Source organism: Ambystoma mexicanum, chromosome 3q (genome assembly GCF_040938575.1).
Source record: "Ambystoma mexicanum isolate Mex_15411 chromosome 3q, UKY_AmexF1_1, whole genome shotgun sequence".
NCBI classification, from domain to species: Eukaryota; Metazoa; Chordata; class Amphibia; order Caudata; family Ambystomatidae; genus Ambystoma; species Ambystoma mexicanum.
In genome coordinates this window covers 65700570-65717369 of record NC_090926.1, presented here as the reverse complement: position 1 = coordinate 65717369, position 16800 = coordinate 65700570, and the positions used below count along the sequence as shown (strand labels likewise).

Genomic DNA, 16800 nt, shown 5'->3' with positions numbered 1-16800 from the left:
AAAATGGCTAATGTTGAAAATATTACCACGTTGTGTCCACCACTCATTTCTGACCCATCACATAGTATTAAAACTGTTATTTGTGTTAGTGTGGTGGCCATGCTCAAACTCGGGTACCCCTGCACTTTATTTTATGTCTTAGGGCCAATTGAAGGGGAATCTCACACCGCAAGGAACTTGGAAACCATGCTGTCTGCCTTTAGGGAATATATCGAATGCTACTTGTTCAATGAAAAAATCATCAATAGAAAAATAAGAAATTAATCATGTGACAAGTAAAAAGGCACACCTCCAATGAGAAAACAAAAAGATGTAACATGGTTGTAGGTCTGTAATGACATTTCAGGAAACCAGCTCCAGGGTGCACATGTGTGTTGTGATGAAAATGAAAGGGTAGCAGTCAAGGGATGCAAAAGAGAAAGCAGACCAGTGGCCATGTTAATTAAAAAAAAACATCTTTTACTTTAATTCTCTAAGCGTTGGGAAGGAACGTTTCCCAAGATCTGATCATAAACAGTGCCCATCCACAAGAAACTGTGATACTTTGACCAACAATGCATTTATTGTGTCCCTGGTTGTCTTGTGCAGAGGAATCTACCACACTGCATGGTTTGACTTCGTTTTCATTCATTGTGCTATGGTAAGTTCTCGGAAACATATGAGCGTGTGATACCCCGGGAGCCACAGACCCCCTCCCATCCTGTACCCTCGGGTCCGCCTTCATTTGGGATTGGAGCAGTAGCCCTTTTAGAATCAGAAAACAAAATTCATCAGACATAACTACACACATCTCTGCCTAGGAGAATATTGGGAAGGCATGACCAAAGGCAGCCCTCAACCGTTGAAGTGTAAACTGGAAAAGTGAAGTTACGATATCAGAACACCAAAGAGCAGGGTGTGGGGGAGCATGACGGCAAGGAAAATTAATATGTATTTTAGAATATTTATGAAGTAGAAAAAAATATATTTGTTATCATCCATACTTTCAATTGGTGGATGGGTCTACTCATGTTTGAGGCGAAATATAGCCCCGTTTCCCATGAATTTCCAAATATGTGGTGGTGTTGATGCAGTTAGGCTCTCTGTTCTCTGTTGTAGAGAAAGACCACCCACTCTGCCCTTTTTATGTTTGATTTTTGCATCTCAGAGCAGTTTCTCTTTCATAATTAAAGAGTCCAGTCTGGGTCTCCCTTTTGCATACATTCTATGCCTGGGAGGACATTATTCAAAGATTCAGGAAAGGTATGCGTTTTAACGTGCCTATTAAGAGCTCCTGAACGGCAAAAGTTTTTCCCACATATTGTACACTCATATGGTTTCTCTCCTGAATGTATTCTTTTGTGTTCCACAAGATGATGCTTTCGCATGAAGCTTTTCTCACAATCAGTGCATGGATATTCTCTTTCTCTGTTATGTATTTTTTGGTGCCCCATACGTGGACTTTTATCAGAAAAAGCATATAAATGGCTCTTCTCTCCTTCACCCAACAGTGTTTTCTGGTGTCTATAGGAACTAACATTCTGCCTGGAGCTTTTGTCAAATTCAGAGTATGTACACGGTTTGGAGTGTGACACTGTGCTCGTTTTACATGTAAGTTGTGTTGCGTTGATAAGATTTCCCTCTCTTTCATTGCCCATGATTGAGATCTCTGATTTGGCATTCCCTTGACCTAAACTGGAATGTGTTGGTTTACTGAAACTACTTTCTCCTTCTGTACTGTGCTGTACCCCAATTTCCTGATTACTTTTTGACCACACATAGCTTTGGGAGTATTTTCCATTTTCTGAGATTTCCAGAACATTCAAATCTCCTTCTCGAGGTAACGTTTTGAATCCCGTTGCCTTGTCAATACATTTCAGAGATTTTCCAGCATCCCATTTTCTGGTCATACTTCCAGTGCCTGTTAAAATAAAAATAGATACATATTTGAGAATTTACCCTAATAACAAAAAGAAGAATAGGCCATTTCGGTTAATAGGTCACACATGTCAAACTGCTACGTAGTAACCATTAAAAAGGCTGTTTAGCATTGCCATGTAGTAGACACTGATTCAAATTGATTGGAAAATATATATTTTGTGTACTTTATAAAGTGCTTAAATCTCAGGGTATGCAAAGGATTGTCATAGTGAAAAAATGAACCATTACCAAAGAGAAAAGGGACATGTTTTCATCCTTTCCCTACATACATTTGTAATGCTGTTATGTTAAGCTCGTTTGCACAGCAATCATTAACTCTAAGATTCCTTGAAGCTGCATATGGAGAGGACAATGATACCTGATGAAACCTTTATTTGCTCAAGGGTCAGACCATTAGTGCTCTTTGGAAGGCCACATGGTCAGTAGTGGAGCGAAGAGCAGGCAGTATTGCGCTCCAGAGCTGGGGGCTTGCATGGAAAAATCCTGACCACTTAGTCTTTTCCTTTTAAGAGATAGAACATTCATCTGGTTAACAGCACTAGAATGTAGTGGCATGCAAGGAAGGTTTCTGCATAGTTTATTTGTAAGTTTTATAATGCAGTAACTTGCGGGGGATTTCCTTCAAAGTCTAAGGGAAAAGTAAATCAGGACATGGAGTACAATACAAAGCTGTGACACATATACCCAGAGTAGGAAGCATGGGTTGTGGGTACACGCCCAAGTAGTGTACGTATTCCCAATCACTATCACAGATCGGAGCTGACAGATGGGCTACATAGTGTTTTTGATGTTTTTGCTAAGGCATAATTTGTTACTGAAATTCTGGTGGTGGCTGGTTATTCATATTAGAATAAACATAAAACAAGTGGACGTAGGAACAAGTCAGATAACCTTTCGGAGAGCCAATGCAGGCAAATTCGAGGGCATCAGTAATGGCTAAATATGGCTGTGGAGAGGGGCAGAGGAGTAACGTGTAGGAGTCATTGGGGGTAGGAAGGATACATGGTTAATGTACGCTGGAATATCAAAGTTAGATCTAATGTTCATGGAGCCAAATGTTCACATTCCTTTTGAACCTCTTGATGGTATACTCTGTTTTTAGGGTTGTGGGGAGTTTGTTCCAGAATTTCGGACCTAATATAGAGAGGGCTCTCCCTCCTAGTTTCAGTCTTTTGAATCTGGATGTAGTTAGGTTGTTAACCTGTGATGATCTTAGCAGTCTTGTAGGGACCTGGAGGATGTTTATGCAGGGCACAAAGCTATTTAAAAAGGGATTTCAGCAGAGGTTTTTCAAACTGTGGGGCGCGACCCCAAGGGAGGCGCAGCCGCATTCCGGGGGGCGGGGTGTGGGAGGGAGCCCAGCATGCAAATTAAAAATAAATGTATTAAAACATTGACTTTTTTTTGGGGAGGGGCGGCTCACCTGGTTGGACTGGACCATAAAACTGTCTCAGGCACTAATGAAAAAGTGGCCTCCCACCCATTATGGAGGAACCGAGGAGCCAGCTCAGTGAGACACTGAGCACTCCCTCAGCAGTTTTTTTCCAGCTCAGGGAGTGCTCCTGGGCTGGCTGAACTGTCAAAGGGAAATACTGTTTCCCACTGACAGTTTATTTCCCCAGCGGCACATGCTCATTGAGCCATGCAAGGCTGGGGGTGTTTTCCTTCGCCAGACTTCCATAGCTCATTGGAAATGCTGGCTGGGGCACTGAATGTCTGTATGTGCGAGGGGGAGCTTCTGCGCCTCCTCACACATACAGAGAGAGAGAGCAACCTGGAGCAGAGAATGTCAGCACCACGCGCAGGTCCCAGCAGAAGGTACGTTTATGTTCATTTATTTTTTATTTAAATATGTGTATGGATGCAAGTATGCTTGTGTTATGAGTGAGTGTATGTTGATGGGTGCTCGTATGAATGATAAGAGTGATTGCTGTGTGAATGTGTGTGTTTGTGAGTGTTTGTTTTGGTCCGTTGAGCTGATTCTGGCGAGTGGGGGGTAGAGAGGGAAGGAGGGTTGTACAACAAAGGCATTTTAAAAATCCCACAATACCCCTACCCACCTGCAAAAATCAGCTCTCCTTCTGAGGCGCTGTGGAGCCTAGGGACAGGGATGGTATTTATTTTACTGGGTATCTACAACAGATGTCCAGTCAAAAATACCATGCTATCCACTTAGCCCCCCAGCACCAATTGCAAACTGTTTGGCATGGTATCCATTTTTTAAGTGTGATCTAAAATGCAACATTTGAACCCATTATTTAAAAAGAAATTCACAGGGTGAAACCCACCCGAGCCTCCCTGAATTGATTGGGGCTCCCGCGCTGCGCTCGGTCGCTATGCCATTTTTGGGGGAAATATTTATGCCCCTCCACTTAGGAAAATTCACCAGCTCCCACTGGCCCTTGGACTGCAGACCCCAGGGACTGTGGTGGGAGCAGGATGGGGAGAGCGCAGAGTCTGATGGGGTGGGGAGAGCCCAGGGACTGGGTAGGAGTGGGATGAGGGAGCCAAGCGACTGTGATGGGAGCAGATGGGGAGCCCACAGACTATAGTGGGAGTAGAGTGTGGTGACGGCGCACAATAGTTCATAGCCATTTGTACATGCTGTCCATTTGGCATTTTTGGGGGGGCCCGGCCTGCCCAAATTTGCTCAGGGGGGTCCCAGGCCAAAAAAGTTTGAAGACCAATGGATTACATTGACTGCGTTTAATAGAAAATGTAAGCAGTGCTAGATTGTGGGTGGGCCCGTAAACAATATTTTTACTCAAGGGGCTCAGTATATAAAAGTCTGAATACCACAGTTGTTAGAGTCCCGGTTATGAGGAGCAATATTATGGAGGATTTGGAAAGTAATATAGTTGATCTCTTTCTGATGAGGAGCCAGTTGCGGAAAGGTCAAGCCTAGATAAGCCGAATGTGGCATACACTTATTAGTATTGTCTCATTACAATCATGGATGTGATGTGGTATTTTAAATAGATCCTATTTTTAAAAACCATCCTAATTTTGAGTTGGGTTTGCATGGTATAGTTAGAATCTGGGGTACATAGAAAGTACTCCGGGGGAGGCTGTTGGGTGGCTGATCATATGGAGTACATTCTATGTACCCCGGCCCATACATCGTCAATGTGATCCCAATTTAATTAGGTGGTTCTTTTAAAAAAAAATATTTAAAAATACCTCATGTTTTTAGTGCTGACACTATGCTCATAATGAGGTCCTATGATTTAAAAAGGGTCATTTAACAAACTGGAAGCAAGTTAATTGGACAAAAGTACCGGGAAGCAATGACTGGTCGTTAATGTTAGGGGAGTTTTCCTAAAGTCCCACTTCGGGGTAAGTCTTTAATAAGCTATCCTAGTGGTATGTAGATCCCCAACTCATAGTATCAGTCTGTACTCCTCGGAGACCTTGGTAGTGTGGCAGAGCAGTCAGCCTTATCGTAAGAGGAAGATTTAAGCTGTAGATAAGTGCACTGAACCCAGTAAAGAAACAGCAAAGAAACACTTACACATACATTTATATTAAAATATACATGTATTATATTTAAACAAGAGTCACTGTTAAATACTTGCCACAATAAACCAATACACATAGGTATACTTTAGAATACTTTCAAAGAGCCACTTCTTAGTTGGTAGATACAGAACGCGCACAATTGTTACAGGAGTTTGAGAGTTCTACCATACTATAGATAATAACGCACATCCACAAAGTAATAAGGTAATTTCATTTAGTCAGCATACACATAGAGTGATTTCTGTGAAAGAAAACAGTTGGTTAGTGTTATCCTAATAGAGTTTCAGGTTCTAGAGGCAGTTTCCATGCACAGCAAGTCTTGTAAAGTCCAAAATACAACCCTAGCAAAAACTCACTTCAGAGAGGCGTCTTGCAAAGCACCAGAAGTCAAATGTTCATATGGCTACTTTCTAGTCTCTAGGAAGGAAAATACAAGAAGGCTCAACCAACGTTGGAGACCCTATTAAAGGACTCGCAAAAAGGAACACAAGCAGCGGCTTGAGTCGGAGGTAAGAGGGGGCTTCCCTGGACACCTCTACGCTCTGGAGCAACTTTCGGGAATAAGATAAGCAATACCTTTTTCTCCACAATACCTTAGGTTTGAAGAAAACATTTTTGGGGGATGTGCTGTGATGTTGCAGCTCTGGACCCGGATTCCTGGTCTGATGATGAAAGGCAGGACAATGGATGGGATCTCTCAGAAGCAGTCTCGACGGAGAACCTCTGGCATGGCCTTCATCAACTCCTTTGGTCACTACGGTTTTGGCACCTTTTCTGCTGCACCCACAAAAGACACGATTCGCCTGGTCAATCTTCTTTGACTCCTGCAGTCCCACACTGTGATGAGGGGGTCTGGACGACTAGGATTGTGTCTCTGGAGTGTCCTTGAGAGCTCAGCAAAGACTTGGACGGATTCGGCCTTTCCACGGCAATGCACTCAAAATGGGCAACAGGTCTCCTGGAATTGGGGTTCCACAGCTCTGGAAACTCACAGAACCTCGAGAGAGGGCTCAAATCAAAGTTTGTCTTGGGACTGGTTTTTCCAACCAGTCAAAGTGTCAGAAGGGCTCTCCTCCTCCCCCGACTCCTCCACACCTGTATGCTCCGGTACTTCCACTACCCTGGCTGAGCTCTTCTTCTTGGTCTTTATCTTTGTCCCTTGTCCAAGCTTCTTCTCCTTTTTTTGACGTAAGTAGGGTCGTGCTCCCTCGGCCGCCTCCGTGGTCTGAATATAATACAGATCCGGAGGTAACCCGAGGAGCACGCCCTAAAAATGGGGAAAAAGCCGGTTGGCTGAAAAAACCCCGATGGATTCCAGGACAGTTGTAATGGGAATGTCCGATAATAAACCAGAAGACTTGTAGAAGAGGGAATCTGGTCTGCTGACTCCAAAGATGTGAGGCTCTGATGTAAATAGATGTAAATAGCAGAGACCGCATGCGGGAAGCTATGGGACCCTGTGTAGGGGGTCCGAAGGCTTAAATGGTATAGCGGACTTCCGTGAAAGATACTGCACATAGGTAACAATGCAGGTAAGAATTGATCAGAAAAGGTAACAATAGAGGGAACACGAAAATTAGGATAGAACAGAGTAAAGATAGAAGTCTCCAGATACTAGAGAGGTATAAGAAGGCGGAGACTAAGAGGGTTGCCGAGAGAGACAAGTACACGGAATACGCGTGGCGAAAGGGAACGCGTAGTGAAAGCGAAAGTCGCTAGAAAAGTCCCCGATCACCTTACCTGAAAATCTTTAGACACCGCGAGTGGCAAGGAACAGTAAAGGCAAAAGCAAAGTAATACGGGAGACAGAGTAAAGCTAGTCACTGTAAGAGACTGGCAGCGCAGGTAAAACATACGATACAACGCGCCGTGCACTAGTTTGATCAGCTAGTTATAGGTTCCGTCGGCCATCTTGGAATAAGCTAGACCGTTGGTCTTGCTAATGGATTCTATCTTAGTAGTACTTCCAACGGTAAGCAATCTTCCAGGGCTGGTGCATGACAGTATGCCCCCTCCTATACTTGCTTCCTCCTGGTTTCCCCAGATTCAGTCTATGGAAACGCTGTACTAGTCTGGGGCATTCACATGTGTTCTTGGTTCCCATGTTCTTTCGGCTATAGGATAGCCCTTCCAGTGGATCAAATATTGTAATGTTCCTTTCCTGTAACGGGAATCCACTATTCGGTCCACTTCATATTCTTCTGGTTCTTCCTGAGGTGTGACTATGGGTCTTCTCCTAGATCTCTTAAAGGGATCCTCCTTATGTGTCTTGAGTAGAGAGGAATGGAAGACCGGATGGATCCGCCGCAGGGCGTGAGGTAGCTTTAATCGGAAGGCCACTGGATTGATCTGAGACTGAATCTGATAGGGACCTATATATCTGGCTGCAAACTTTCCCTTATGCGCCCACCGGGGAAGATATCTTGTAGAGAGCCAGACCAGATCACCCGGCTTCCATAGAGGAACAGCACTGCGTTTGGCAAAAGCATAAGTCTTGTATGTCCTGCGGCTGTCCTCTAAGGTTTGTAAGGCTTCCTTGTGAGTACGACGGAGATCAGAGAGCATCCTTTCCAAAGAGGGAGTGGTTGTCTGATCTCTGAGAATGGGAGTTCCTGGTAGATGGCGAGGATGGTATCCATGCGTGCACTTAAAAGGACTCATCTTGATTGCAGTGTGGTAGGTGTTATTATAGGCGAATTCCGCCATAGGCAGCAGGACTGCCCAATCGTCCTGTTCCTCGTTACAAAAACAGCGAAGATACTGTTCTAGATTGGCATTTAACCTCTCTGTCTGCCCGTTGGTTTGCGGGTGAAACCCAGAACACAGGGCTTTTTGGATACCCAGTTGAGTGCACAATGAATTCCAGAACTTTGAGGTAAATTGCGTCCCTCGGTCAGATATGATGGAATGCGGTAACCCATGTAATCTAACCACCTCACGAAGGAAGACGGTAGCTGTCTCTGAGGCAGAAGGAATCCCTGAAATGGATACGAAATGTGCCAGCTTTGTAAACAAGTCTACTATCACTAGAATAGCGGTCCTTTCCTTTGAGATGGGAAGTTCCACTATAAAGTCCAGTGAGAGATCTTCCCAGGGGCGTGTAGGTGCCTTAGCTTGGTGCAAGAGAGCAAGAGGTCTATGACGGGAGGTCTTGTTGATTGCGCAGGTGGGACACGAAGATACATAAGATGTAATGTCTTTTTGCAAAGCCGGCCACCAAAAGCTCCTGGAGACCAGCTCAAACGTTGCCTTCTCTCCCTAATGTCCGGCTAGGGGTAGGTCATGACAAAAACCAATGGCTTGTGTTCTCAGAGTGGGTGTGGGAAGAAACAAAGCCGATTGATGGAACCACAATCCCCCACGTTCCTGCAAATGGCAGGAGTTCTTCTCTTCCTGGGAGCTATGAAGTTGTTTCTCTCTGACCTCTTGAAGGAAAAGATTGGCAATTATAAGGAAGTGGCGTCTGGGCAGGATCATCTCCGTCTTCACCTCAGATAGTTCCTCATTAGCCCAACTTCGGGATAAGGCGTCAGCGACACTGTTTTGAGATCCCGGTATGTGGGTGATCTGGAAGTCGAAGTTAGAGAAGTAGTATGCCCAACGAGCTGGTCTTGAGTTTCTGCACTCCATCTGTTGAAGAACTTTCAGATTTCGATGATCCGCCCGGATGATGAACTGATGTAAGGCTCCTTGTAGAAGATGTCTCCGTTCTTGGCAGGCACTTCGTATAGCCAACAGTTCTCTCTCGAGTACCGAGTAGTTCCTTTCGCTTCCTGTCAAGGTACGAGAGTAATAAGCAATCGGGTGTTCCAACTCATCAGTTCCTTTCTGTAACAAGACGGCTCCCAATGTACCCCCAGAGGCATCTGTCTCCAGAACAAAGGGTTTACTCTGATCAGGCTGAACCAAAACAGGAGCAGAGGTAAAAGATTCTTTTAGGTTCCTGAAGGCTTCCTGTGCGGAGGGTCCCCAATGGAAAGCTACTCCCTTCTTGAGAAGATTGGTGATGGGTAATACGAGGTCAGAGAACCTTGGTGTAAACCTGCGATAGAAATTCGCCAGACCTAAGAAACGTTGAATCTCCTTGACTGAGGAGGGTTCTGGCCATCGATCTATAGCTTGAACCTTGGCTGGATCCATGCGGATTCCCTTGGCGGATAATATGAATCCCAAATAAGGTACCTCTGAGGCCTCAAATTGACACTTCTCCGGCTTTGCAAACAGGTTGTTCTCTAATAGTCTGCGGAGAACCTCACTAACATGGACACTATGTTCAGCCAAGGAAGGCGAGAAAATCAGTATATCGTCGAGGTATACGACAACTAAAATGTATAACATATCCGCGAAAATTATGTCAACAAAACGCTGAAACACCGCAGGGGCATTCACCAGACCGAATGGCATAACACAATATTCGAACAACCCCAACGGTACTCTGAATGCCGTCTTCCACTCGTCCCCATTCTTGATCCTTAACAAGTGATATGCTCCTCGGAGGTCGAGTTTGGTAAACACCTTGGAGTCTCTGACTGCCTCGAGAATGTCTCTGATAAGTGGCATCGGGTATCTGTCTCGAATGGTTATACTGTTCAGACCCCTGTAATCTATACAGGGGCGTAATTCCTTCGAGTCCTTCTTGGAAATGAAAAACAATGATGCTCCTCCTGATGATCTCGATGGTCTGATAAGGCCGTTTTCCAAGTTGGCAGCTAGGTATTCTTTCAAAGCTTCCTTTTCGGCCAAAGATAGCGGATACATGCGTCCGAATGGAAGTGAAGCTTCTTCCTTGAGGTCTATGCTGCAGTCCTCGTTGCGATGAGGCGGGAGGAGTCTAGGATTTAGATCTTCGAATACTCTAGCAAAAGACTGGTAGTGCCTAGGTAAAGAGGATACCAAGAGGCTTCCTTGAATATTGGCTAGACTGGATCGGACTTCTGTGGAGGAGACCCTCGGATAAAAAGCAGTGTTCTTGACAAAAGTCTGAGTCGAAATCGATCTTGTTCCTTGCCCAGTCGATTCTGGGATTATGTCTTCTCAGCCATGGGATTCCCAGAATCAACGGAAAATGGGCTGCTCTGATTACATCAAAGCGAAGAGTCTCGACATGATGCTCCATTCCGATCATAATGGTAATGGTCTCCATAGTAATGGGTCCAGAAGTTAGAGGACGCCCGTCCACCCCCTCTACTGGTACAGGTCTGTCCTTTTCTCTTAGTGGGATCTTGTTCTCCTGAGCCCACGTCACATCGATGAAGTTTCCTGCCGCTCCGCAGTCTAGCATTGCCAAAACAGAGCTCTTGCCTTGGTCTGCAAGTAAACGTAACTTGGAACACCATCAATCGATTATCCTCTACTCCTTCTGGGGAAATTCGGGTAAGATTGCAAGGGTTTGGGCTGTCTTCCCCACGGTTTCCCTTGCAATCCCCTGGGGTCTGGCGTTTCCCTGTCGCTTAGAGGGTATGTCAGGACAGTCCTTGAGAATATGTTTCGCTGACCCACAGTACATACAGAGATTCAGGTCCTGTCTTCGCCTCCTTTCGGCCTTGGTAAGAGGTCCTCGGGTAGCACCTATCTGCATGGGTTCCTCTATGTTCGGACTTTCTCTTCTTCCCTGTGGGGGGCTATATTGAGTGGTCGTTCCTCTTCCTCTTCTCCTTTCTTTCCGCCTTTCCTGAAGACGGAAATCGATCTGGAGTACTAGGCTAACTAGTTCTTGGAAGCTGTTAGGCCGAATCACCCGAGCCAGCTCATCTTTAAGTTCTTCATTTAAGCCTCGTCTGAATAAGGCCTGTCTTGCGGTGTCTGGCCATTCAATTGACACAGCTAAGGCCTGGAATTGTGCAATATAACCTTGTAAATCTTGATTCCCCTGTTTGACTTCGAGGAAGGCGTCGTACTTAGAGTACTGTACGTCAGAGCGCTCAAATCTGTTCTTGAATCCTTGTACGAACAGGGCATAGTCATTCACCATTGGGTCTTGGCCGGTAACTAACAGGGTCGCCCATGCCAGGGCACTTCCAGCCAGGTTGGCTATGAGGAATCCAACTCGAGCCCTTCCGGACTCAAATGCTCGAGGTCTGAAGGAGAAATAAACCGAGCAGGCATCTAGAAATTCCTTAATGTATTTAGGATTTCCGTCGTATTTCCCATAGGTAAAGGGCATTGGAGGTAGGTCATCTCTGCTGGCGTCTCGAGCCGCAGCTTGCTGTCGAAGAAGGAGGTTTTCAGCATGGAGTGATTGCATATCAGCTCTAAGACCTTGTATGGCGTTACACATCTCTTGTATTTGTTCCAGAGATGTAATTTCCTTCTTTTGGCGTTGTATACTGTCAGACGGGCTCTCCTCCTCCCCTGACTCCTCCTCACCTGTATGCTCCGGTACTTCCTCTACCCTGGCTGAGCTCTTCTTCTTGGTCTTTATCTTCGTCCCTTGTCCAAGCTTCTTCTCCTCTTTTTGACGCAAGTACGGTCGCGCTCCCTCGGCCGCCTCCGTAGTCTGAATATAGTACAGATCCGGAGGTAACCCGAGGAGCACGCCCTAAAAATGGGGAAAAAGTGGTTGGCTGAAAAAACCCTGATGGATTCCAGGACAGTTGTAATGGGAATGTCCGATAATAAACCAGAAGACTTGCAGAAGAGGGAATCTGGTCTGCTGACTCCAAAGATGCGAGGCTCTGATGTAAATAGATGTAAATAGCAGAGACCGGATGCGGGAAGCTATGGGACCCGGTGTAGGGGGTCCGAAGGCTTAAATGGTATAGCGGACTTCCGTGAAAGATACTGCACATAGGTAACAATGCAGGTAAGAATTGATCAGAAAAGGTAACAATAGAGGGAACACGAAAATTAGGATAAAACAGAGTAAAGATAGAAGTCTCCAGATACTAGAGAGGTATAAGAAGGCGGAGACTAAGAGGGTTGCCGAGAGAGACAAGTACACGGAATACGCATGGAAAACGCGTAGTGAAAGCGAAAGTCGCTAGAAAAGTCCCCGATCACCTTACCTGAAAACCTTTAGACACAGCGAGTGGCAAGGAACAGTAAAGGCAAAAGCAAAGTAATACGGTAGACGGAGTAAAGCTAGTCACTGTAAGAGACTGGCAGCGCAGGTAACACATACGATACAACGCGCCGTGCAGTAGTTTGATCAGCTAGTTATAGGTTCCGTCGGCCATCTTGGAATAAGCTGGACCGTTGGTCTTGCTAATGGATTCCATCTTAGTAGTACTTCCAACGGTAAGCAATCTTCCAGGGCTGGTGCATGACACAAAGGGAAGGAGTCCTCCTCTTCGGAGTTCCTCTGTCACACAGAAAACGGGGTCAGGAAAAGCAGTGGTTGCTTCACGGTGTTGCAAAGGGTCTGCAGGTGCCTCTTGTAGGCTTCTTCTTCAGTTACTTCAGCTTCCAGTAGTCGACTTTCTTTTCACTCCAGGAGACTCGCCTTTTATACAGTTCCAGCACTCACTCCTCTGCAATCTTCTTCAGCAGTTTACAGAAAGGGACATTTGGCTGTTCAATCAGGACAGCCAGACCCCCAGTGGGAGCTTGTCCCATTCAGGCACTCTGGCAAAGGACAGGGGTTGGGGTGTGTGGAAAACTCCTCCCCCACTTCCTGCCTGCCCAGACACTTTGGAGCGTAGGCAGGGATACCCAAGGGTTCCTGCTAAAGGCAAAACACACACACACAGGCCTCCCTCTCCCAAAATGGTAGAAGAAGGGCTGACAAAGAACCACCATGTTAGTAATGGTGAAAAAAGAAGGGAGGCCCCAAGTTGGTACTTGGGTGCTCCTATTGTTCCCTACCGAGGCTATGGACATAGTCTGCGGTAGAACAATTACACAATAGTTGGTAGAACACGTCCACTGCCACCAGCCATAACTAGGAGATTGTCTATGTGACTAAAAAGTCACAGGAGCAGAGAGAAGGAGGATACCATGAATCCCCTTAGCACTCTGCATACGGTGGTGGTGTGCTAATCTCTCATAGTGTAACATTTTAGGAAGGATACAAAGAATCCCTAGACCTTTAAGAACTGTAGTTAGTAAGTATAAGGAAAGAATCTCAAAGGAGAACCCAGAGGGTTCCCAGCAACACTACACATAAGGTGCTGTGTGCTGCAAAAGTTTTTTTTTTAAAACAATTCAATTAATTTTATTATACTCCAACAACATACAACCAAACTTTGCAGTACATGTCTTGACATTTCAGAATTTCCATATATCTTCTGTGTCTACTGCTCACTCTCCCCCCCCCATACGAGCCTACTTCTCTTCTCCATCCGCATCTTCTTGTTCCCCAGAGGTTCCTTTTCCTATGTCCTCAACAGAGTCCTGGTCGCTCGACCAGTCTTGGGTGGGCCCATGCAGTGTAGCCACTAAATTTCTCCAGGCTGTCAGGGTTTCCACCTCTTCCTCCCCTCCTCTATTACCCGCTTCTTGCCACACTGATGTTTCAGCTTTGGTCCATTTATGGAGGTCTTTCCACCAAACTTCTATCTTAGGTCTATTGCATGCCTTCCATCCCATGGCGATTCTGTGCTTGGCAAGTATGCATGCCAGGTCCTTCAGTTTACTTACATGTTTTAATTGGTGTGGTCTAGGGAATCCCCTATCAAGCATGCCTACACTGATTCGACATCTATCTTAATCCCCATATCTTTTAGCCGGTGGGCTACTCCTTCCCAGAATTTACCAATTTCAGGACATGCCCAAAACATATGCGTCATCCCCACATTTTCCTCCTGGCATTTGGGGCATGTTTGTCGTTCTGCGTTTTTAAATTTAGCTATCCTCTGGGGTGTCATATATGCTCTGTGGGTTATATATAGCTGTATTTGCTGTAGTCTACCATTCCTAGATGCTTTCTTATGGTACCCTTGGGCTCGTTCCCACATCTCGTCACTCATGGGTATCCCAGCCTCTTCTTCCCAGTCAAATCTCAGTTGTGCCACTTCCTTCCCCACTTTGGACATCATTAGCTCATATAGTCTGGATATCTCATGCCCTCCTTCTGCTATATCATATATCGTTTCTATGTCGGCGTTAGGTTGCCCTTCCAGTGTAATTTCCGACCATGTATCTCTGATACGCCTTACCATCCTGTTATATGTTATATATTGCCCTTCATTTAACCCCGTTTCCTGCACCAACGTCCCAAATAGCTTTATCTCTCCTTCTTGCCATATGTCTCCCATTGTTACAATTCCCACCGGTTCCCAGTGCTTTCTAATCGCCTTCAATAGTTGCCAATCTCCTCCTGTCACTGCAACCAATGGCACTTGTGGAGAGCACGGGGTTGGGTTCTCCATAACCTGACAAGCTCTGCACCATACCTTCCGTCCTAGTACCAACATCTTTGAGCGCTCTTTCACATCCGATATGGGCAGCCATATCATTTCTTTCAGGAAGTACGGGGCACACTCTAGTCTCAACAATCTCGATTCTGAGGTAGGGTCTTCTGATAACCATTTGATCACATATTGTAGCTGACTAGCTAAATAGTAGATCTCATAGTTTGGTAGTTTTATACCCCCTTTATCGTGCTTGTTCTGTAACTTCCAAAGGGCGATTCTATTCCTAGTCCCGTGCCATAGAAATTCCCTACATATGCTCTGTAGCTTAATAAAAAACCTCCTCGGTATCAGGTATGGTATATTCCCGAAAAAAATGTAATAGTCTCGGCAATACCACCATCTTCAGCACCGCCCCTCTTCCCATCATTGCCAAGGGGAGCTTAGTCCAGAACCTCATACTATTTTCGATGTTCTTTACCGCTTTCTCAGTGTTGTGCCGGTGCTCTGCCTCAACCGTGTGATAAATGTCTATCCCCAAATATCTAAAAGTATTTGGCTGCCATGGTATTTGAAAGATTGATAATTTATCTAATGGGACTCCTACATACCTCCCCAGTAGGAATATGCATGATTTTCTGGCGTTCACTGCTATGCCAGATAGCAACGCAAATCGCTCCACCACTTCCAGGATATATTGGAGGTTTTCTTCGGGGTATCCTAAGTACAGCAGTATGTCATCTGCATATAGCGAGACCAGGTGCGGCTCCCCTCTGACACTAATCCCTATAACCTCGTACTGTGGCTCAGGTATATCGCCAGGGGCTCCAGTGCTAATATGTACAGCATCGGGGAACATGGGCATCCTTGCCTAGTGCCCCTACTCAATTGCCACCTTTCCCAAATGACTGGCCCCGTTTTGACCCTGGTTAGTGGTGCACTATATAGTAGTTTGACCCATCTGAGGTACCCCGGCCCTATCCCATAGTTAGTCAGGGCTGCGGTCAGCCATGGCCATTTGACTGAGTCAAAGGCTTTGATTGCATCCAGCGATACTATTGCCAATTCACCCGCACCTTCTTTCGTGTGCTCTATAACCCAGTGGAGTCGTCTAAAGTTGTGGGGTATGTTCCTGCGCGGGATGTACCCTGTTTGATCAGGGTGTATTAATTTGTTAATGATCCGTTTCATTCTTTTTGCCAGCACTGCTGTAAGTATTTTGCTATCTTGGTTCAGCATTGATAGCGGTCAGAACGATCCGCAATCCTTGCCTGGCTTATTGGGTTTGGGGAGTGGGATAATGATCGCTTCTCTCAGGGATTCTGGCAGCCGCCCTGTTTCGAATGCCTCATTTAGCACTGCTAGCAGCGGGGGAAGCACCTCTTTTCTGTACATTTTGTAAAACTCACTGGGAAGTCCGTCCACCCGGGGTCTTGCTAGCGGGTAGTTGTGTTACCACCTTTTCTAGTTCTTCTAGGGTGATTGGGGCGTCTAGGTCCTCTCGCTCCTCCGCACTTATTCATGGCATGTCTATCTTCTTCAATGTGGCCATTATCTCCCTGCGGTCACTTCCTTCTTCATCCTCATACAATCTTTGGTAGTATTCCAGGAACTCCCTCTTGGGTGTCCACTATTTGCCCATCCTCCCCCTTTATTGCTCTAATCACAAGTCTGGGGGTCTCGCTTTTATACAGCCATGCCAGCATCCTCCCTGGTTTGACTCCACCCACATGTTGCCTCTCTACATACTTTTTATAGTTCAGATTACATAACCTTTCCCAGTGTCCTGTACATTCCTGTTGCAGTAGGCTTATAATTCCAGCATCCTCCTTAGTGCTGCCTCCCCTACTCGGCTGTTTCCAGCTTGGTTTCCGACTCCTGCAGTTCCCTTAATATTCCACCTTGCAACCCTTTAGACTTGGCTATAGCTATCCCCCCCTTACCACTACTTTGAAAACTTCCCATAATGTGCCAGCCGACTCAACGCTTCCTGTATTGGTCTCAAAGTAACTTATAATTTCTTCTCTCAGGTCCTCCCTAAACATTGTATCTTTCAGTGCTTCAGCTCTGA

At 45.7% G+C, this 16800-nt stretch overlaps 1 protein-coding gene across 2 annotated transcripts in view; it reads right to left on the bottom strand.

Moving 5' to 3' along the window:
* Positions 1–442: 442 nt before the first annotated feature.
* LOC138582126 (zinc finger protein 684-like) overlaps positions 443–16800 on the bottom strand; it is a 154318-nt gene continuing 137960 nt past the window's right edge. For both annotated transcript variants that reach the window (XM_069653126.1, XM_069653127.1), the window contains one exon: positions 443–1900. In XM_069653126.1, coding sequence (XP_069509227.1) covers positions 1167–1900 — 734 coding nt within the window. In that variant the 3' untranslated portion in view covers positions 443–1166. The remainder of the gene's footprint in view (positions 1901–16800) is intronic.